Genomic DNA, 21595 nt, shown 5'->3' on the forward strand with positions numbered 1-21595 from the left:
TATTATACTTATATCAGGGCTATCGGGAATGTAGCCTCTAATGTCCACACTACAACACTTATTGTAACGCGTTTAACATTATACATGGGTAAAGTTCATGTCTTTTTTGCGTGTCTACAAACATACAAAAACGCCAAGTCTGATTATGTCGTCCATTCTTTACATTCAAACTGAATGGTCCATTGTGAGGCTGCCCTCCTTCAGCATCGCAGCGGGCTTTGCTGTCCCAAGGTAGAAAAGGGGTGAGAAGCGGCCTACCCTCATGAAGACCACGTTGACTTGGTGATCTGCACCACCGAGTTTGTCATTTGACAGTTTGTTCAGAGTTTTCAGAGCTAGGCGCGTTGCGCTGGAAACATTCCTGGGCATGGGATCTATAACCGACTCAACCTTATGGAAATTGTAGAGTGATGAATGTGCAGTGTTATTTCTGTTTAGCAAATCCATAGTTTTGGCAGTGTGTGTATATATATATAACTAAACATGTATTTTATTTTATGTAATGGAAGGTTGCAGAAGGCAAACCTTGTAGCACATCAGCCCTAGTGTCGTATTTCTTTTTTGTTCCCCCGGAAAATCATTTTTTATCCTTGTGTCTAGAATCCCTACGTTTCCATACATGCTGTATTGTCCGCCGTTGGCCACTGGATATAACGGTAGCCATGACTCGAGCTGGGATCCACCCCATATAATCATAGTTATAAAGACCTCTCCTTCCACCATTGCTACATCTCTGCCTCCCCCTCTCACACCAACACACAATTAGCGACCCATTTAAACTGGTTTTCTCTCTCTCTCTCTCTCTCTCTCTCTCTCTCTCTCTCTCTCTCTCTCTCTCTCTCTCTCTCTCTCTCTCTCTCTCTCTCTCTCTCTCTCTCTCTCTCTCTCTCTCTCTCTCTCTCTCTCTCTCTCTCTCTCTCTCTCTCTCTCTCTCTCTCTCTCTCCTTTTATTCTCATCAGCAGTGTATCTGCCGCTCTCTCTCTCTCTTCCCCCCCCCCCCTCAGCAATCTTTCTGCTTCCCCCTGTCATTTTTTTCCCCCACTCGTATCAATTCAGTCCCCTCATACACATCATACACACGTGTACACACAGACGCAGGAGTCCATACGCTTTAACCCAATAACCAACTGTTCATACTTTTAATCTTGAATCTCTCGGCAACTCAGAAGTAAAGAGGTACTTATTGATTGTGTGTGTGCTGGGGGGGGGGGGGGGGGGGGGGGGGTTGTGTGAGGAATAAAATGGAAAAAAGAAAGACTAGGAACTGGAGTGTTTGTTCAAAGCAGCCCAATGGTGTATATGTCGGGAGAGAGAGAGGGAGGGAGGAAGGGAAGGAGAGAAGAAGGAGGGTGGGAGAGGGAGCTAGGGAGGGGCCGGCCCTGTGAACAGATGTGGGCAAAAGCGTCTCATTTTCCGTTCTGGGCTGCAGGGAGGTGGAGCGGAGCTGGAGTTTACTGGATTACGCACTGGAACATGGGCACCGATCGTTACCTCTCGCTACACTGGCAGAACGCTGCACCAAGCCCTCGCACTTTTCTTTGGAGTTGTCGTTTGGTTTTGTCATTTTGGCGCTTGTTTTAGGCAATGGCCGATGTCTTGGAACTGAATTTGCCAATTCCAGAGGTGACCCTTTTAGACGTTGTCTCCTGTTTTGTACGGATACAGATTTTCCTCTCGGACGGTTGGTTGTTTTTAGCGCGGCTCCGTGCACAATGCCAGCTGTGTCGTTTTTTTTTTTGTGCCTTAAGCTAAGCTCCGCTCGGTTAAGTATTAGTTAAGCATCTCTCTTTTCTTTGTCTTTTTTTTTTTTCGCTCAGCCAACTACTTCAGACTGAGGATAACGACAGCGTCTGGTAGTTCTCCTCCCTGCCCGAGCAGTTTGAGAAACTATCAGCGAAAACAAACAACACTTACCTACGACTACAGAAGCGGCTAGCTCTGACAAACAAAAGGGAGTTCCGCTGTTTGGTATTCAAACCTGCCGTGTTGCTGGCATTACGGCCAGGTGTTGGCACCTCTCCTAGCCTGACAGCTGGAATTACTTTTCTTTTACTTAGTCTTCATCAGTACATTTTTGGGATCTCCTGCTAGCATGTACGAGAGACACAGGCGTAGGTACAGTCTCTGCGCTAAGGGAGAGAGGACCGTGGACGTGGTGTTAATTAAGGTGGGTGTGTTTGTTTGTGTTGCAATGCTTTGAACACACCAATGTGCGTGTTGAGAAGTACCTGTGGAATAGTTTTTGTTTCTCCGCGTTCTTAGCAGTGACCTTGGTGATCTAGTTGGTACTTTATCGACATAGGTTTGATTGTTTTTAAGGCCTCCGTATTTAGTGACTCTCTTCAATGTGACATTGAGAGGAGATCTTGCTTCACTCATAGCCTCCATAACAATACCGGGCTGGTGCTTGAAGGCCTTGCAGTCTGCCCCCTTCAACACATTTGTTTACCAAATCCTAGCCGGCCTGTGTAATTAACAAAATGCAGGGGAGTCAAACCTGCCCATTTGGCGAATAGTTCCAGATACATTTAATCTGGAATACTTTTTTCCCCCCTATTCGAATCACTTTAAAACAAAATTGTCTTCATTTTTGCCTACGGTGTTTCTTCTTGCAAAAGAAAGCTGTACTTTCTTTAAGATGTATTGCTGTCTGAAATGGAGTAAGAGTTTCTTTAAGATATATTGCTGTCTGAAATGGAGTAAGAGAAGAGTTTTGTGTGGTTAACGGTAAAGTTTAGAGCTATGATGCCATTTGCAGAAGTTCAGAAGCCTGATATGTTGCATCGTCTTAAATAATTGTTATTACTATTTTTCTTTTAATAGGGCTATCATTTACTTATGTTATTGTCAATGCTGAACACTTTATAAAGGTCTCACAAAGGCACATTTGTTTCTTATCTTTCATCCTAGATTCTACCCCTGGGATCTGATGTGATCTAGGGTAATGGCTTTTGTGCTCCACATTAAATTATAAATCACTACCTAAACATATCAAATGAACCCCCCATCTGTCGCTACCTTCAACCGGAAACACACACACACACACACACACACACACACACACACACACACACACACACACACACACACACACACACACACACACACACACACACACACACACACACACACACACACAGCCACTCTGTTTACGGCAATCGACCATGCTGCTAGGTTCTGTCTAGGTAGCTAGGGAGCTTGTTGCTGAATAAGAAGCCCCCAGGCTACAAACTTTCCAAGTCCCAACCTGCCCCCTCAGTAGACAAGTCACACGTGCACACACAAGTCATGCGTGGTTAGCATCTTTTGTCATACCCCTTAGGGATAGGAAGTTAAACACATCAAGTAGCGTTTAAAAACCTTGAATTTAACTCTGAAATGAAACAGGAACTGTTGTGGTTGGCTGAGGTATTTCCTTGAGGTAATTGAGGCACACAATCATGCATTTAAAGTGTGCCCATCTCCACCAAGAGGATCTAACCCTTATGTTTAAAGAGGGAAGACTTTGACTGCGGATTGTGTAATCTTCCTCCTCGTCATGCGGGAGACCCTCCTCTATCTCGCACCACACCCATGCTCCCAAGAAACCTCCGCCCCCCCCATTCCCCCCACCTACACCCCTTATTTATCACCAGTCCATCACTAACATCCAGCCCTGTTTGATTGTGAGGAGTACTTCTTGAAGACGGCATCAAACAGCCACCCTTTAGACTGGATTTTGTGTTTCTGGTTTTGGCAAAGACGCTATCATAGTTCATGGCTGACCGCGTCAAAGCCAGCGGGGGGGGGCGGGGGGGGGAGGGGGGGAGGGGGGGGACCCTGGGAGTCTAGACGGACCAGACCCTCTTAGTCTGATCACCGTGGCTGTGTTATCACAAACATTCGCAGACAATGAACATCCGCTGCTATGCAAGCCAGGCAGGGGCGCAGAGTCGACAAGGGCGGTCAGCTCGTCGGCGCGCAGGGTAGGGGTACTATCACGTGCTGGGTATACACGGCTCACATGCTCTCAAAGTGTGTGCATGTTATTATTGTGCGTGAACACTTTTTGATCGCAATGTGACACATGCTTTTTACCCACTTGGACAGTATCTTGACCCGAATGCAAAGGGGAGGCCATGTTGATGTCAAGTTTGGGAAGAACACGGTGTCTCTCTCTGGCGATAAATCAGAGTTTATTGCGCCTGAGGAAGTGGATATCACCACGCATGTTGCAGCATGTCCTCCCTCTAGGTTCTCGAAAGTGTTAAAGTTTGGTTCTGGCTTTTTTGAGGGATTTAAGTCAACGTTAATAGTAATTCGTAGTAATTAAGTTAATTAATGTTAGTAATAAGAATTGGTCACAATTAAATTGATGGGTATAAAGAATATCTTTTAAAAATTGAAAATCCATTGCATTTTTGGATAAAATGCAGATGATTGCAGGGTTTCTTCATGTGACCAATGGACGGCCCATGTTATTCACATGGACAGGCTCTTGACAGGACGGCAGATTGACAAACGTATCTCTGTTGTCTGCCAGATGCGTGGGCAACGGCTTGCCTGTAAAACATCTCTGCAAGATGTCCATAGCACTAGAGAGGGACACAAGAGTATAGGAACAGGGGACAAGGGACTGATTGAGATCAACGGACAAAGGAGCCATTGGCTGGCGACGATTAACGATCAGACAACTGAATATGAGATCATTGTGGTGGTCGAGTTGTCGAGCAACGACCACCAGAGTGAGGGAAGCAGATTGCTGCCGGGGGATTTCGAGAGTTGGATCTTATTTTTCTCCTCGTCGTCGTCGCTGTTGCTGTTGTTGTTGTTGACAATTGCAACCAGAATCTGGTTCTTGCTAAAACACTGCAGCCACATTCAGCATTTTTGTCAATCCTCGCATAAGTGCCAGAGCAGCCATGCGAGCACTCACGCAACTCCAAACTATTTCCCCCCTTCTTGTGCCCGTGCCCGCGTGCGTGCCCACACCAGAAGGCTGAAGAATGCCCGCCCCTCCCTCCCCACGCAGAGGGGCCGGGAGGGCAGCGGCAGACTGCCCTCCCGGCGGCCTACGTCACCCCACGTCTCTCCCTCCGTCTCCCGTCTGCTGTCCCACTCCCGAGGAGCGGGGTAACGCGGCTGGAAGCGATCTGCAGGTCGGCCCCTCCTTAGTGTGGGACGGGCCAGCCGCCTTGTGGCTGGAGTCCCCCAGGCGCGCTCCCTTTGATGTATGGACAGCGCTACGCTAAACAGTTGCTTCTCAAGGTCGTTTTTGAGAGGGAAACTAGGACAGGACATTGTGTGTGTGTGTGTGTGTGTGTGTGTGTGTGTGTGTGTGTGTGTGTGTGTGTGTGTGTGTGTGTGTGTGTGTGTGTGTGTGTGTGTGTGTGTGTGTGTGTGTGTGTGTGTGTGTGTGTGTGTGTGTGTGTCAATGTCTTTGCAAGTTCTAGATGTCTTCCTACATGTTGGGCTGTGCGGGCCTTTGGGTGTCTTTAGTGTGTGTGTGTGTGTGTGTGTGTGTGTGTGTGTGTGATACACATGTGCCTAGAGATACCCACTCCTCCACGTATCTGGCACTCCACTGGATGTCCCGCTGCATGGGAGGAACAATAGGAACAATAGTTTGCTTGAGACACCGGTGTGCGTGTGTGTGTGTGTGTGTGTGTGTGTGTGTGCACACGTACACTCGCGTGCCCACATGTGTGTTGAGAGGAAAACATCTTGGTTACTCATAAACCATGAAGAAAGTATGGGAGCATAATGCCCATACGACACTGTGAATCCCCGGTGAACTGGATCCCACACACATATAACAAACCTTGTCAATGTGCTGTCCCCTGCAGATCCAGAGAGACAAGGAGACCTTCTTCCCACTAGGGCCCTGCCCGGAGCCCAACACCCTCCCCGGCTCCTGCACACCCCCAGCCCCAGTCACAGGTAAGACCCATGGCCACGCTGAGGTTCAGAGACACAGTGCAGGTGCTCAGAACCCACTCTCTGTCTCAGTGGGGGTCTGTACCTAGAGCTACCATCCCTCTGCAAGGCATTGGTGCTAAATACCAGTCTGTTATGTCCCACCGCAAATATTTCCCAAAACAAAGTGTATGCCAAAGAGAGGGATGGTTCTGAGTTGGGCTTTTTTTTTTTTTTACGGAAATAATAACTACCACATTTTTGCGTTCAAACAAAGAGGTCTGTTATGTAACCAACGTACGAGGAGCCATTTCCCTGAGCCACGTAGCTCTGCTGTATTAGCATATAGTCCTGTAGCTCTGATGGATTTCCATGGAACACAGCAGTTACCCGACGGAGTGGAGTCGGTAGGTGGGTGAAGGTTCAGACACACCAGGACCATTAATCAAAAGTACCATCATTCATAAAAAAGTTTTCTGAAGCAGTAACCACAGCGATCGCATAATAACACGGCGCCAATTGCACAAATCGACAGCGAACCGAGACTACACATTAAAATCCCACGAGACAACCTTAAGGACTCAGAAGATCAGGGAAGGTGGAGGTTGATGGTGTGGTCTACGTTGAGTCACCTTGCGGTCCGTGCACAGACAAGAAGTCAGGGTTAGAGAGAACCCATGTCTCTGTAGGGTGTGACCACACAACCCCCCCTCCCGTAGGATTACAGTCGGATCCCATCGGGCTCTGACCAAGGAAGTAGTGACGTGGTAACTACATTACGGAGACCAAAGACTCTTACCAAGAGGATGAAAAATATATTTAGACACACGTACACATGCCCAGAAAAACCCGTGATCATATCAGATTTGTTCATTTAATTAAGAAAGAGATTAGTTTAGTTCTTTATCCGTCTCTCTGCTGCCAGGGCCTTTCTCTCTACCCCTCCATTTCCCATTAACAAAATCGCAATGGACACACTTCCTTCCACCAGAGGCAATTAGGTAATACAACTGAACATGCTTCATGCTTTAGTTGAGTCAAGGGGCCCTCGTCTAAGGGCAAGATATGACATGGAAAATGTCAAGTACACACACCATGATTTTTTTTTTCAGATTTCCTTATAATCGTCATCACTAAATTTGTTAACATTTTCCAGCACAATGTCAACATTTAAACAGATTGCTCATTTTCAGAACATGGCAACTGTTTTCACCAGTAGCTCAAAACACCAGCCCGTTGTTCAATCTGTTTAGTTTGACATTAGTCAGATCATGTCCTTCCTGCCCGCCCAATATAGCTGATGAGACAACTTGCAAAAGTCCAGACTCTGTGCCTCTCTCTTTCTCTTCCTTTATGTGACTCGCCCTGTGTGTGAGAGACACACACACACACACACACACACACACACACACACACACACACACACACACACACACACACACACACACACACACACACACACACACACACACACACACACACACACACACACACACACACACACACAGAAACATTGACACACACACCCACCACACAATGGGCATACATTTCTCCCTCCTTCCTCATCGTCTCTTCACTTCTCTCTTCTCTCTCTTTCCCAACTCTTTCAGTCTTTTTTCTGTGGTCTGGTTGCTATGAGGTCAGCTTCCTGTCTGAGGGTATTGCATCCAGTGCTGCAATACGTTGTTACATGAAAGAAAACCTCTGTAGTAGCCGTAAAGTTGTTGGTAGTGCTCTTCATTATTGTTTACATATTTAAAAGTACAAACAAGTCAATAATTGTGTTTTTCATTACTTACCCCAATCACAATGTTAAACCTGCATTATGTAACTTAATACATTTTGCCATAGTGTGGACCAATTTTATGATTGTCCCATGAATAAATCTGATCTGCCAACTCGTTTGTTTTCTCTCTAAACTGATGTGGCGTAAAATGCAAGCAAATCATTTTGATCTCAAGTATTGCGCACTGCACTGAAAAGGACTGACTAATAAATGGTAATTACGTTGTGATTTAACCGGAGGGCAAGCTTCTTGCAGGAAGGGAAAGTTATTTTTTATTGCAGATTAAACGGTAAACACCATCTTGTTAAAAGCTTGGATCATGACATTTTCTAAAGGCAGATGTTTGAACCTTTATCTTGTTAAAAGCCAACCGAATAACCGGGGTTAGTAGTTTTGAATCTTGCTTTGCGTTAAATCCTTTCTATACTGTCAGATACATGCCTGTCAACACTGCATGCGAGATGTTGACAGCAATTGACCTTAACACAGCTTCTTGTCAATAAGTCAGTTCAGTGTACAGAGGGATGTGAACAACAAACAAGGGTGTTAAAGATCATTTTACCGTCTTGTTTCTGTATTAAAATGCATCCAAATATGTGAGGCTATTAGGAACGACCACAAAATCGGGAAGCTCTTTGATAAAGACAAGACAACAACTATTGAAGTGATACATCCAGAAGCACCGTTACTGTAACGGGACTGTCCTCACCTTCATGCTCCTACGCAGACCGGGGTCTGTCCGCTCCCTGGGAGGGAGACGAAGTGGACCGCATGATCCAGGCGCACCCGGCGACCACCCATGATGCAGTGGAGCGTCTGACACCCAGCGTGGAACTGGATGACTGCGTCTTCAAAAAGGTACGTCAATGCACACACACACACACACACACACACACACACACACACACACACACACACACACACACACACACACACACACACACACACACACACACACACACACACACACACACACACACACACACACACACACACACACACGAAGGCACGCACATACATTCAGTCTGGTTCATTTAGCTTTGGGGCGACCATCATGACCAGTGTTTGCTGTTGTTGTCGCTCCTGTAGCATGGTAACGATGCTTAGTGCTTTGCCGTGTAATTTTACACGCCGCATTATGGTCCTCTAGTGTCGAGACACCCTCAGGTTGAAAAACCGATCTCCCCGCATTTTCCCCACGTAGGTTCAGGAAATAACGAGCAGTTGCGGGGAATCTGTGAACCTAACACACCCTTTCCTCAAACGGAAAAATAGCCCCACGCCCCAAAATACAAATCGGCAGAAATGATCGGGGAAGCCTTCTGGTTCTACTTACTTGATGATTCCCACTGGGTTTTTTATGCAGCCGTTTTTCTACCTTGGTACCCCCCCCCCCCCCCCAAAACACCGGCCCCTTATCCCCCAATCCCAAGCGCCCCCTGTTGGACACGTGAATGGGGCAGCAGCCTGGGCCTCCACTACCCTCTGGAAGCCCAGGCTTCACAGTTAGGTGGGGAAGAAGGAGGAAAACAGGCGTGTGTGTGTGTGTGTGTGTGTGTGTGTGTGTGTGTGTGTGTGTGTGTGTGTGTGTGTGTGTGTGTGTGTGTGTGTGTGTGTGTGTGTGTGTGTGTGTGTGTGTGTGTGTGTGTGTGTGTGTGTGTGTGTGTGTGTGTGCGTGCGTGCGTGCGCGGGACAGACAGACAGACAGCCAATTGAATGAAAGAAAGTGAGGGGGAAAAAGTCAGCCAGGGAGTTTCTCGTCTGCAGCCTCGCCGCCAGCCCGCTCCCACTGACTCACAGAGGAGAGGGGCTCCTTTTTCCACCACGTTTGTTTGAACTCGGCACACTCAACTGACTCGCCTACCCGGCACACCCGCCATTATTTCATTGGGGTAATAATAACAGTGAACACTATTATCAACCACAGAAGATGCAATCGTGGGTTATATATGCCTGACATTTTGGAAAGCATGTGCGTGTGTGTGTCTTCTCGGTGTGTGTGAATGGATGATGATGATGGCCATGTATAGACGGGCATCGTTTTGAAGCAGTAATATCTTCGGGCAATGCCTCCACGTTCAGCACCATTGTACCAGACGGGGCCGTTGATAAAATGCTCTCGTGTCCCTGCAGCCCGCGCCGCCCGGCTCCAGGCCGGAGTTCAGGCGGGGACGTTCGTCCTGGTCCTCCACCGACGACTCCTCCAGCCATCGACCCCCCAGTGTCTCCTCGCGGCACAGCGTGGACACGGCCTCCATGGACACGGCGTCCATGGACACGGCGTCCATGGACACGGCGTCCATGGACAGCACGTCGGTGGGGGCCAGCGACTCTGCCTCCCTCTGGAGCCCTGGAGGGCCGTGGAAGTCAGACGAAGAAGGTGAGCGGTCCAGCGTGGCTCTGACGTCGATGTCGAGGAAGGGAGCGTGTCCAATGCCAACGCTAATTGGCATTGTTGATTTGAGCTCGGGGTTGTTCTTATTTGACGTGGACAGCCTCCATTAGTATACTAAGGCCACCGTTTTCTACTTTGAAACAGAACTCAATTGGTTTCAACGTTTTTTCAAAACTGTATAAGACCGATCTCTTCTCAAACTCGAAAAACAGCTATGCCCACCACAGTCTTGTTGAAGTATATCCTGGGGACAAGCCCGAGTCCCACAGACCCTCAATGCAGTACCCTGCCCCGTCTCTAGGGAGAGGGTGCACACCGGGGATAGAAGGCCTGGATGCGACGGGCGGAGAGGAGGAAGAGGGGAAGGACCATCTGCCGGACAACTCGGAGACGTCGGCCATCCTGCGGGCCTCCAACCGCTCGCTCTCGCCGTTCCGACGCCACAGCTGGGAGTCCGGCAGGGCCAACGTCCCCGGGCCCCCAGGGGACCCAGCGGAACCAGCGCCAGCGCAACGCAGGTCAGTGTGCAGAGAGACAAGCGTGCAGACGTACACAGACGCAGACACACACACGCAGATATAACCACACAGACACAATGACATGCTGACGTTCGCCGTGACACACACGCACACGCACACACACACACACACAAATCTATTGAGACACTCAATAGCTCACTCAACCCCTCACTCAACCCCTGTCAAAGGGGATCCCTGCTTAGGGAAACCCCTAACTTCTTTCCAACACTGGTTCTTGTGTCTCTTTCTACGTTTTCTCTTCTCCCGGGGCTTTATGGGAAAGGTCATTTTCCTATGTCACAAGGTCACACAGTGACCCCAGATCCGTCCAGATTCTGTAAACAGTTGAGCACTGAGTGGGCTGGGTCAAGAAGGAGAGCGGATGAGAAGAACCCCACACATTATTAAGATGTTATCCCTCTCTCTCTCTCCCTGCCTCGTTAATGCCTTGCAGACCAAGAACTACATATTTGTAATTTATTAAATTCAAGCTCATTAAACAAATTATTTTGACAAACTCCCAAACTGAAAATATACCGAAGTCCTAAACCCAAGAGTGTGTGAATTAAAACGGATAATTCCATGTATTAATAGTATAAACAACAGTTGCCTATAAACAGCTGTTGCCAAACGCTAGCAGCTGTAGCTTTTGGCTTCGGGACACAACCCCGTTTGTCTCTTCAATGCACGCTCGCACTCTTGAAGGCCTGCTTCCCATATGCTCCTCTGCTTTCGTCACAATCCATACATCCATCTCTTAATCCATCGGCCCATCTGTCCATCCCTTCTTCCAGTTCACAAAGGATCTTGCCAGTGGAGGTGAGGCGAGCCAAACCACCCCTCCACCGGAGAAGGTATATATTCCATCCATCGCTCTTCTCATCCGTCTGTCTGTTCGCTTTCTGTCTGTCTCTCTGTATTTTTCCCTCCGTGGGAAAAAAATCGTGGAAGGAAAGATGAGCATTTGACCATAAGAGCATAACTTTCCGTTTTAATATATAGAAATCCGTAAACTAAACTGAATCCGGAAACCAAGCTATTCATCATCCGCATGGATAGCCATGGGAACGACTGTGTATGTCATTATTTTTGCCCAGACAAATTGTTACGCTCACTAGTAGATCTGTCTAGCAGTATTGGCAGCGAAGATCAATCTGCCAATATTCAGACTCGCCTTCAGATAACATCACATCCCACTGCAATGGAGAATGTAAAACCAAAAAAAAAATCTTTTTACCATTGCCCTCCATAACCCTTTTCTGGCGACCAGGGAATTTGTCGCCAGTGTGCCAAAGCAACTGGTCCCAGCGGCTCGTATTATACCTCCACAGCCCCGCCCCTACCTCCGTGCCCTACGACGCTGCATCACGGCTACTGAAACCCCATATCTTTCCATAGCGATGCATTCACACGAAGGCCCCGCGGCTCTTGGCGCGTTTGACGGAAAGGAGTAATCCATGAACTGATACAAAGGAGCAAATGGCACAGAGAAGAAAACAAAAAAAGGAAAAACAAGGCATTCCCCGAGATGGAAACATAAACTCCACTTTGGTTCCTTCCAGTGTAGTGTATCAAGGACTCCGGCTACATGGGTAGAGTTCAGCACGCCACGTCTCGGCCACCGTAAGTCTCCGGCCAGAGGTTTCCCCAGATGTTAACACCTGGCTACGGGTTTAAGACCTGCCAAGGAAGTTTGAAGCAGGGGCGTGTGTTCCTTCATGGCGTTCAGCCAACCTATGCCAAGGTTGTTATTTTTTTTGTAGAATTCAGTATTTATATGTGCTTCGGGAAAGGGCTGTTGACCAATTAATTCTTTATCTAAAGCAGACCTAGACACGTCTCCCAGGCGTTTTTCATTACAAGGAGTGAATACGTGCACAATTGCGGAGGGATTCTAGTAAATTCCATTTTGACTCACCGCTCCTACGTTTGAACCCCGTCCTGTAGGCATCATTAGTGTATTTATGTTCAGAGTCATTAAGGGTCCCCCCTCCTCTTCAGTTCTTCAATGTCTAGTCCATTATTCCATCCCCATTTTCCTTTGTATTCTCTCATCATCCCTCTTTCCCATGGCTTCCACGCTCCGTCAATCCCATGTCATCAAGTCAATTCAATTAAAACTTTATTTACAGAGATTACAGGCACATAAGTTATTAACATGTCTGTAATCTCTGTATACACACAGGAAATACAAAATGATATAAACATTTATGTAACTACAAATACCAATACATTTGTACAAAATAATAAAATAATTACAGCCAAGTAACTAAGGAGCTAGTCCGGAAGGTTGCTAGTTCTATCCCCGGCTCCTCCTTGCTGCGTGTCAAGGTGTACCCGAGCCCGACACCGAACCCTATCTACTTCCAACGAGCTGGCTGTCAGCATGCATGGTTGACGCCTCCGTCGTGTGTGAATGTGTGTATGAATGGTTGTAGGTCGCTTTGGATAAAGGCGCCAGCTTAATGTCAATGTAAGTGTAACTGCCCCTTGAAGTGCATTTGTTTGGCGTTGTGGCTATGTCTGCCATCGGTGGGTTGACGGTGCCACACATTTGAATGCAACAATTGTGGCCATGTACTTTTTTTTTATGTGGGTGTTTGTACGGTTTACTGTACCGCAGTAAAGGAAGCCAAAACCTAACTAGGACTAGATGGTCAAACCCACATGACCAGCTCTGCAGAGCTATGTCGGTTGGAAAGAACAGGCTAGGAAGGAAAGAAGATCATATTTCCATGTCACTAGGCCACAACATTTTCTAATCTCTGTTCTGTTCTAATCTCGCACACCATAGAGTGAGCCACACTAGATCGGATGTGCTTGCTGAAAAGAGTCATGCACTTCTAAAGCGTGCTGAAGTCTTGACTGTCATAGTAGGCATGTGTTTGATGCCTGTGAAAATCACTCTAGCTTTCATTTTGATGGTTAAGTCTTCATAAATGTTCATTGTCCATCTATGACCTTGCTATATATATGTTTATATATACACACACACACACACACACACACACACACACACACACACACACACACACACACACACACACACACACACACACACACACACACACACACACACACACACACACACACCAGATGAGTTTTCTATTTCACATTCATGAGACAAAGAAACCACCTCAGACAATTCATGTCTGTTCTCCACCTCCTCCCCTCGTCCATCTAGCTTCAGTCTGGAAGGCCTGGAGGTCGGGAGGGCAGTCGGCCCAGGCCACTGCCTGCGTACGGGTGCGTATGACCGGGACGATCGGTCCGGGACAAAGGGGTCCTGGCTGGACAACCAGGAGAGGGGAGGGGGCTCTCTGGTCTCCCTCACAGAGGAGGAGCAGGAGGGAGACGCCAGCAGCCCCGTCAGCCAGGTGGGTGGAAGCGTGCGTGCGTGCGTGTGTGTGTGTGTGTGTGTGTGTGTGTGTGTGTGTGTGTGTGTGTGTGTGTGTGTGTGTGTGTGTGTGTGTGTGTGTGTGTGTGTGTGTGTGTGTGTGTGTGTGTGTGTGTGTGTGTGAACGCGTTATCTTGGGCCTGCCTATGCACATGTGTTAACCATCCACCTCTCCTTCTCTCTGTCAGAGTGCTCACCACGAGCTGTCCATGCAAACCAGCTGTCCCACCAGCTCCCACCACCCGCCCCTCACCAAGTCCATCTCCATGGTTGCCATCAGCCAGCGGGAAACTGATGGTGAGATTCTGCTCTGTGCTTGTTTGTTTTTTTTCCTACTCTACTGAAAATGTCTATCAATTCAATTATCTTCAATCTATTGAATCCATCATTTGTTGTTTTCTTCCCCTTCCCCCAAAATGTAATAATTTGTTGACAAAAATCGAAACAATGGGGGGAAATGCTTTATGTTGATCCTCCTCGCGCCCTTGTGCAACACCTCTTCAGCAAATGGCCGACCTCGGGTGAAGCGGCGAATCAGCTTTTCCCTCAGTATTTCCCCACTCCTTCCCAAAACTAGAAGCCTCTTTTCTATTGGCTCTTTCTCCAGTGACGATGAAGGAGAGGGAGGGAGTAAGTACAGATGATTTTCGAAGCCCCAGAATGCCTGCTGTGGCATCGGTTTACCACTTCCCTCTCAGCTCTGCCCCTCCTATCCCCAGAGACAAATGCTCACTAAAAATGTGATTTGCTAAAAACCCTGGGAATAAAATGGACAGAACAATTATGTCGTGATGCATTTTGGTGTGATTGCTTGAATACAGAAAAAGTATTGCAATTCCAGCTACTACTTCGCAATCACTTTCGAAGTAGTGTTTTTTTTTTTAGTTTTTGTAATAAACATTTGTATTTTACCAGGTCATATTTTTGTTCTATCTATTTAATTTCTTGGTTTTAAAGTGTGACCCGTCCCAAATTGTGTGTCCATATTAACTGGCTCTAGCCCCTGACCCTGACCATGACCCTGTCGGTCAGTGTGTGCCATGAGTTGATTCAGTGTGTGTCCTCTATGTCCATCCTGCCCTCGTGTTGCCAGTCCCTTAATCACACCTGTAACATTTTAACATTTGATTCCAAACAGCACCCTTAACCTAAGATGGCAAGTTTCTACACACGCAAAAACAAAGAGAAGAGCAGTAAATGTTTCTCCAGTTTTAAAGTCACCTCTTTTGTTCTCAAAAAAAAATGTAGATGGTTGTCATTGGCTAATGTAGTATATCTTTTGTCTGAAAAAAGCTTGAAAACAAACTTGGTCAGTGGCCTGGCCTTAAGAACTAGATCATAGTCACATATTTAACTCCATGGCCAACAGCTGTGTGGGCGCCACTAGGTTATCAAATTTCATAGGGGGAACCAGACTTTACAGGAACATGGAATATTTTTGGAACTCAAATCGAGAACCATTTGAGTACTCGCACTATACCATGTGTGTTGTCGAGCGTTTTCTTGCATGGTAATCTATTTATCTCCCAATAACCATTTGATTGTATAGTTGAAGTTTATGAATTCTCTAGTCCCCAAGCTCCACTTGGGGACTGGTTGTTTCTGTGAGGTCGTACTGTTGTTTAATGCTGTTTATAATTGTAGCCTCACTAGCTGTTGTCTGTCTGGTTTCCTACTGTAGGGGTTGGGTCTTTCTCCACTACCGCTGGGTCACTGGAATACAGGTGAGAATCAAAATATATATGTGTGTGTGTTTGCAGACTAACGTATTCAAATATTGTGGATTTTAATCTTACCACTAGCGTTTGTTAGCAGAAAAGCCAAGACCAACTGTGGTCAAGCCTTTGCATTCAAACACGGAATCCCTTCCTGCCCTGTTAGTATCTGTGAAGAGGAACCGGGCCCATTGAGGAGCAACAGCGAGCGGGGAGTAGTTGGAGGAGGAGTCGGTGGGACCAAGGTCAGCCGGACGTTCAGCTACCTCCGCAGCAAGATGAGCAAGAAAAGCAAGGTCAGCCTCCCTCCTTGTTGTTGTTTTGACAGAACATGGCAGCCAAGGGCCCAGGTTTTGTTCTTTCTTTTTTTCTTTCTTACACTCACACGCAAGCACTCAAGCACGATGCCTGTGTGTCGCTATAGGCGCGGCAGATTGCCTAATCTTGTGTTCCCTATAAGCTGGAGACGGCGGTGCAGCTGTGTGGTCTGTTCACCCCGCAGACTGCTGGTGACATCACCCTATGCCTGCTCCCAGACCGCCTTTGTCACCGTCTGTCTGTTTCTACCATGGAAAATTCCTTGCATTCAAGGAATTCTCCTTCTGAGATTCTCAGAAGGAGAACTTTAGTACGCACTCGGAGAGAGAGACACACACACACACACACACACACACACACACACACACACACACACACACACACACACACACACACACACACACACACACGCGCGCACATTATACAAGGGGGTCAAAGGGTTTTTTGTTCGGTTATTGGTCTGTAATCTCAAATAAAGCATATTTTACTAAGGTGAAACCATGCATATCTGAATGTGAGTGTGCCTTCCGCGTAGAAACAAACTATTTAGTGTGTTTGTCTGTTGGGGTATGAGGGGGAAGTGATAAGGCAGGAAGGAAGAGGATGGCTTACGATACTCTGCAGCAATGTTTTGCACAAATCTTTCACACATTTAAATGGTACAGCGGAAGCTTGTCGGCTGGTGCGTGCGTGTGGGTGCTAACTTCCCGATTTATGCCAGACATACAAGTGTTGTCAAACTGTCTGCGACCGTTGTCATCATATTCCAAGAAAACGGAGAGAAACACAGGACATAAATTCCAGCGAGAGAAAGACGTTGTTCTCTCTTCTCAAAAGTTCTCATTAAGGAAAGCAACATGACATAAAAACCAAACCAAGACAGAGATCAGGACCATTTCAGGAATGCTGTGTAAAAGGATCCAACGCTCCATAAGGAAGCGAGGAATAGGAGAAACCATTGCCGACGAGGTAGGACAAAGACATTGATGATTAAGGCTGTGCATCTTTGAAGAAATGCAGCTTAATGCTCGGTGTGATTTGATTATTTAATGATTTGATTCAGTGTGTCAGGCTTGATGTGATTTTACGGACTCATAAGCCCTGACTCACTCTCGCTTTCTGTAGTACCCCATTATGGGAGAGATTAGAGAATTGTTTCCGTCCATGTTAAACGCTGTGTATCTAGGAAACCAGACCATAATACCGCCTGCTTGTTTATTGCACAGCGAACGGCAGCGGTGTGTTGTGACGTACGGGGCGCTCTCTCTCCCTGGTTGGTCGGAAATGAGCGCTGACCTGGGCTCTTAAGGCCCGTAGCGGGTACGGACTGGAGCCAGCACCAGAATAGAACGGCACAGAGACATGGAACAGAGGAGAAAACCCGTCACTTCACCAAGGCGGCCGTTTATCCAGCCCTCTTCGCTCAGCAGATTAGTGTTCCTCACCAGAGCGATGTGTCCTATTTGGGAGCAGCCACCTCTGTGGGGCGGCTATTCAGCGTATTTACAGTGGCAGGGGAGACGTATAATCTATTGTGGTTGATGGCAAGGACATTTGACAGGGATTTATCACAAGCAGGCATGGTTCTGTACCGCTGTGAAAAAACGTAAGCAGGGCCAATAGACTGCTCTGTGCGAGATGCTCTGGGTTTTATCTGAGGGGACGGGGAAGTGTTAGACGTCGAGTCACAACAATCTTTAAACAGTGTGTATAGTGTACAGTTTATATGGATAACAAGAACGGTATTTCCTTTTTCGTGCTATTAATAGATTGGAATTTAAATAGCAACGGGTGATTTGTTTTAGTGATATTATGATTGATTATAATGTAGAAGGATATGTGCTAAAATGATACACACCGTTGTGGGAAGCTCAAGTTCGGTTGTGTTAAATGGTATAGTGGGATTGATTTTTACTTTATTTAACGAGGTAAAAGTCTTATTGGGATAAAAACTATTTGTCAAGAGAGACCAGGCCAAAAGGGCAGCATAGAACAGACAATACATATGTTTCCAACAAATAAGACACACAATCTACACGCAATTCAAAGACAGTTTTGGCAATTCAAGTGAAGAATCCTGCACGTATCTATGGAGGATCATTGCCTAGGTGTTGACAATATGCGGTCACCGTCGCCGTCCGATGACACGATGCTAAGCGCCTCTCCTCTTTCACAGGGGAGTGACAAAGAGAAGAGGGGAGAGAAGGAACGCGAGGGCAAGGAGCGAGAGAAGAGGCCAGTGAACGGCCACGCCTTCTCGCCGGCCTCGCCCCCCCCCAGCGGCGCCTGCCCCCACTGTGGCCGGCTCTTCCTGGCCAAGGACACCTTCCTCTGCACCAGTAAGTCCACGTCCCAGACACCTTGTTGGTAGTTGTGCATGTGTGAGAGGCCACTGCCCGATCAATTATGAAGGCACTCCCTGAAATTGAAACAATAAAATAAAATATCAGAAACGTTGCTAAGACTCGGGTGAAGACAATAAGTTCAGATAAAAACCTGCCTTGCAGAACCAATTCCAGTCGTGAAGGCAGCCCGGCATATACAGGTTGTGTGCATTTGCCAACTTTGTCCTACCAAATAATTTTTGCAGTCCTGGGTTAAATACATTAATTAATTGCATTAATTGCACCCATCGTGTGGACCGAGCACAGACAACTACTCATTGGATTAAATTGAATCAATTAATGTAACGTTGCTCAGGACGTCCATTACTTTCTTTAAAAAGTTCCATTAATGTTTAAAGGCTCTCATTGTGTTATTCGCTATATTGTTTTGCTATGGAGGAGAATGGGGTGAGAGCATCATTTCCAGTAAGGCTTAATTCCCTGGCCGTGTAAACAACAAAACGTTTAATAATAACCAGACGTTAGAGATCTCCGTCTGGTACCGCAGGACTACTGGAAGTGTATGCATAAATATTATAAAATGAGCAGTGTACAATCTCGCAATTGCACGGTAGAGTTCAGTCAGTGGGGGGGTGGTATATGTGGGTATGGGGGTGTGTGGGTTTATGATGAAGTTGGTGTGTGGGAGGACCAAAGCCTTTGGGTGGGTGTTAATGTGTGTGTGTGTGTGTGTGGGGGGGGGGGGGGGGGGGGGGGGGGGGCGGCTGTAGTTGGTGTGTGTGTATGGTTTAATTTGTACATACACTCACCAACTTTGTAGTTGGTGAGTGTATGGGTTCTAATTGTAATTCTTCATCCCTGATCATCGAGTCCTCTTCCTCTTTGTTGCGCCATCTTCTCCCTCACCGTATTCTTTCCCATCCGTCCTTTAGTCAGCTCCACGTCACACATCCGCTATAGTCAGCCTCTTAGAATTCCTTTTGTTGGAACCATCTTCAGAAATGTGACTTTCTGGTAAGTGACTATTTCTCTGGTAGACCCAGCAAGTGGGCGTCTAATCTACTTCTCTTCAGATATGTCGATTTGGTGGCCAAGGCTCTCTTCTCAATATGATATCAGCACCACTGGTGCCAGTGTTGACGTACGAGAGGAGTCCGGTATGTCGTGTGTTGGGATGGGGACGGCATCGGAAGGGCCGAGTTCCTGCAGACCCAGTCCAACGACTCCTGGTCGGGTTTCTGTGCGGGACGAACAGACTATCTTTGGCCGGACGGTCCACACTCAAACAGTACTTTCCCACACAAAAGGGCCTGAAAAAGTGGCAGTAGAAATGTTTGCCAATTGTTGGGCTGTTCCACAAGCAGCGGGAACAGAGGAAGTATCCCTTTTAGCCCTACGGCCCACTCTCCTAAAGTCTTGCAACCTGTTGCATCATTCGTGCCGAGGGGGCGGTGTGTGTGGGGGGGGGAGGGGGTTGGAGGTCGACGTGTGTGTGTGTGTGTGTGTGTGTGTGTGTGTGTGTGTGTGTGTGTGTGTGTGTGTGTGTGTGTGTGTGTGTGTGTGTGTGTGTGTGTGTGTGTGTGTGTGTGTGTGTGTGTGTGTGTGTGTTTGAGCCGAGAAGAGAGCTCATGGCAGCTGCGAGAGGCCGCGGCACGGCGGCGCATCAGCCTGTGTGACAATGTTGCTCCGACTGCCGTTGCCGTGGAGACAAACTTCCTGTTTGATACACAAGAGAGACGGGAGCTGGCGTCGTAGCCTGTGAAAGGCGCACTGTATGTGTGACTGTATGACAGAGGGAGAGAAAATGTATGAGTGCCTTTGTGTGTGTGTGCCTGTGTGTGTATGCTGCTGTGTGTGTGTGTGGGGGTTGTGTGTGCACCGCCTTTGTGTGTGTGTGTGTGCGTGTGTTTTTGCGCTGAGACAACTGGTGAGATTGTCTAGGTGGACACTGGAGCGTATTTTGCCAGTGTGGGCTGTGGCTGGTGGGAGATTCAGGAGAATGTACTGTTTGTGTCAGCCGGCTGACTGTACTCCCACACCTACGGCAGTGCTTTAAGAAGACCTCTCAAACAGCAGAACGCCACTTCACCGACACGCATCAGCAGACATGTCATGCCTTTGAATAATTCAGTACTTCATTTGCATTTTACGCCATGGCAGTGCATTAGCTGGGATAAATTCATGACTAATTATCAAAAATGTATACAGGCGGCACTCGTGGGGTGTACCGGATGGGGGTTTTGCTTCAAGACTGTTTGATTTTATATTGTCTCGAAGTGGTCTTGTCATGAAATGTAAGATTCATTATGAGTTAAGTGACTTATGATTATTAATGATGAATTGGTCAATTCATCATTAAAGGCGATGACAATGAGTTATGTCCCTAACATATCTGTCCTGGTTGATTTCAGACTGTGGTGTTCATGTCCACAAGAACTGTAGAGAGAATTTGTCCATCTGCGCCAAGGCGAAAATGAAGGTACGATATGCACCCACCCGAACATACCCACGCACAAACCAACATGTGTGTACACCTTAAGTATTCATGAAACTAAATATTCTTGAAACTTTCAATTGCTTTCAACAAAAAAGTAGCCATTTCTGTTACTGGGTTTAGAACTGTGAATGCTTACAGCAAACTAATTCCTGTCGCCCGTTGTCCACAGCAGCAGCTATTTCCAACAGAAGCCGCCACGGGTACAGGTGTCAACCTGAGGAGTAAATGTAAGTATTTGGCCACAGTCATGCTAGTTAGCCACACACATGGTAGTTCTCCACATGAATCGTAGTTAGCCACACCCATTCTAGTTAGATAAACATTCAGGCAAAACCTATTTTTGCCGTTGTCTATTTACCGTCTGATTTTTGAGGAAGCAAGCAACTCAAATAAGGTCTGAATTGCGACTAGACCATCAATCAATGACACTTTGTGTTCAGAGCAAAATATATTAGAAAAATATTTTCACCTGGGTGTCAAACCACGCATCAACTATTTTGCGCAATCTCCTAAAAACACTCATTGTGGTCTTTCGTTTATGTCAATCATCGTTTTGGACGTTTGATGTATACATTAAATGTGGCTGAATCAGTTACCTCTTTCCAGAGCTTTCTTGTCCTTTCTCTAGGGCTTTCATTCAATGTATTTGCTTTGGCTTTGTAGCCTCTGGCCGCATGGTCACATGGGCTCCACTCACTGGCTAGATGTCCACGCACGCTTTTGTGTGC

At 47.1% G+C, this 21595-nt stretch overlaps 1 protein-coding gene across 6 annotated transcripts in view; it reads left to right on the top strand.

Annotated features, from left to right (window-relative positions):
- The window catches only part of LOC130389223 (A-kinase anchor protein 13-like), a 54988-nt gene that overhangs the window by 9338 nt on the left and 24055 nt on the right, over positions 1–21595 (top strand). For 3 of the 6 annotated variants that reach the window (XM_056598903.1, XM_056598900.1, XM_056598902.1), the window contains exons 4-15: positions 5827–5920; positions 8410–8540; positions 9816–10062; positions 10379–10595; positions 11390–11449; positions 13780–13972; positions 14181–14289; positions 15674–15716; positions 15874–16003; positions 18202–18364; positions 20782–20849; positions 21037–21094. In XM_056598903.1, the coding sequence (XP_056454878.1) occupies positions 5827–5920; positions 8410–8540; positions 9816–10062; positions 10379–10595; positions 11390–11449; positions 13780–13972; positions 14181–14289; positions 15674–15716; positions 15874–16003; positions 18202–18364; positions 20782–20849; positions 21037–21094 (1513 nt within the window). Of the gene's footprint in view, positions 1–1410; positions 2169–5826; positions 5921–8409; positions 8541–9815; positions 10063–10378; positions 10596–11389; positions 11450–13779; positions 13973–14180; positions 14290–15673; positions 15717–15873; positions 16004–18201; positions 18365–20781; positions 20850–21036; positions 21095–21595 lie in introns of those variants that run through there. The other 3 variants (XM_056598905.1, XM_056598901.1, XM_056598904.1) reach the window with 3 other exon arrangements.

The sequence above is a fragment of the Gadus chalcogrammus genome, chromosome 9, assembly GCF_026213295.1.
Source record: "Gadus chalcogrammus isolate NIFS_2021 chromosome 9, NIFS_Gcha_1.0, whole genome shotgun sequence".
NCBI classification, from domain to species: domain Eukaryota; kingdom Metazoa; phylum Chordata; class Actinopteri; order Gadiformes; family Gadidae; genus Gadus; species Gadus chalcogrammus.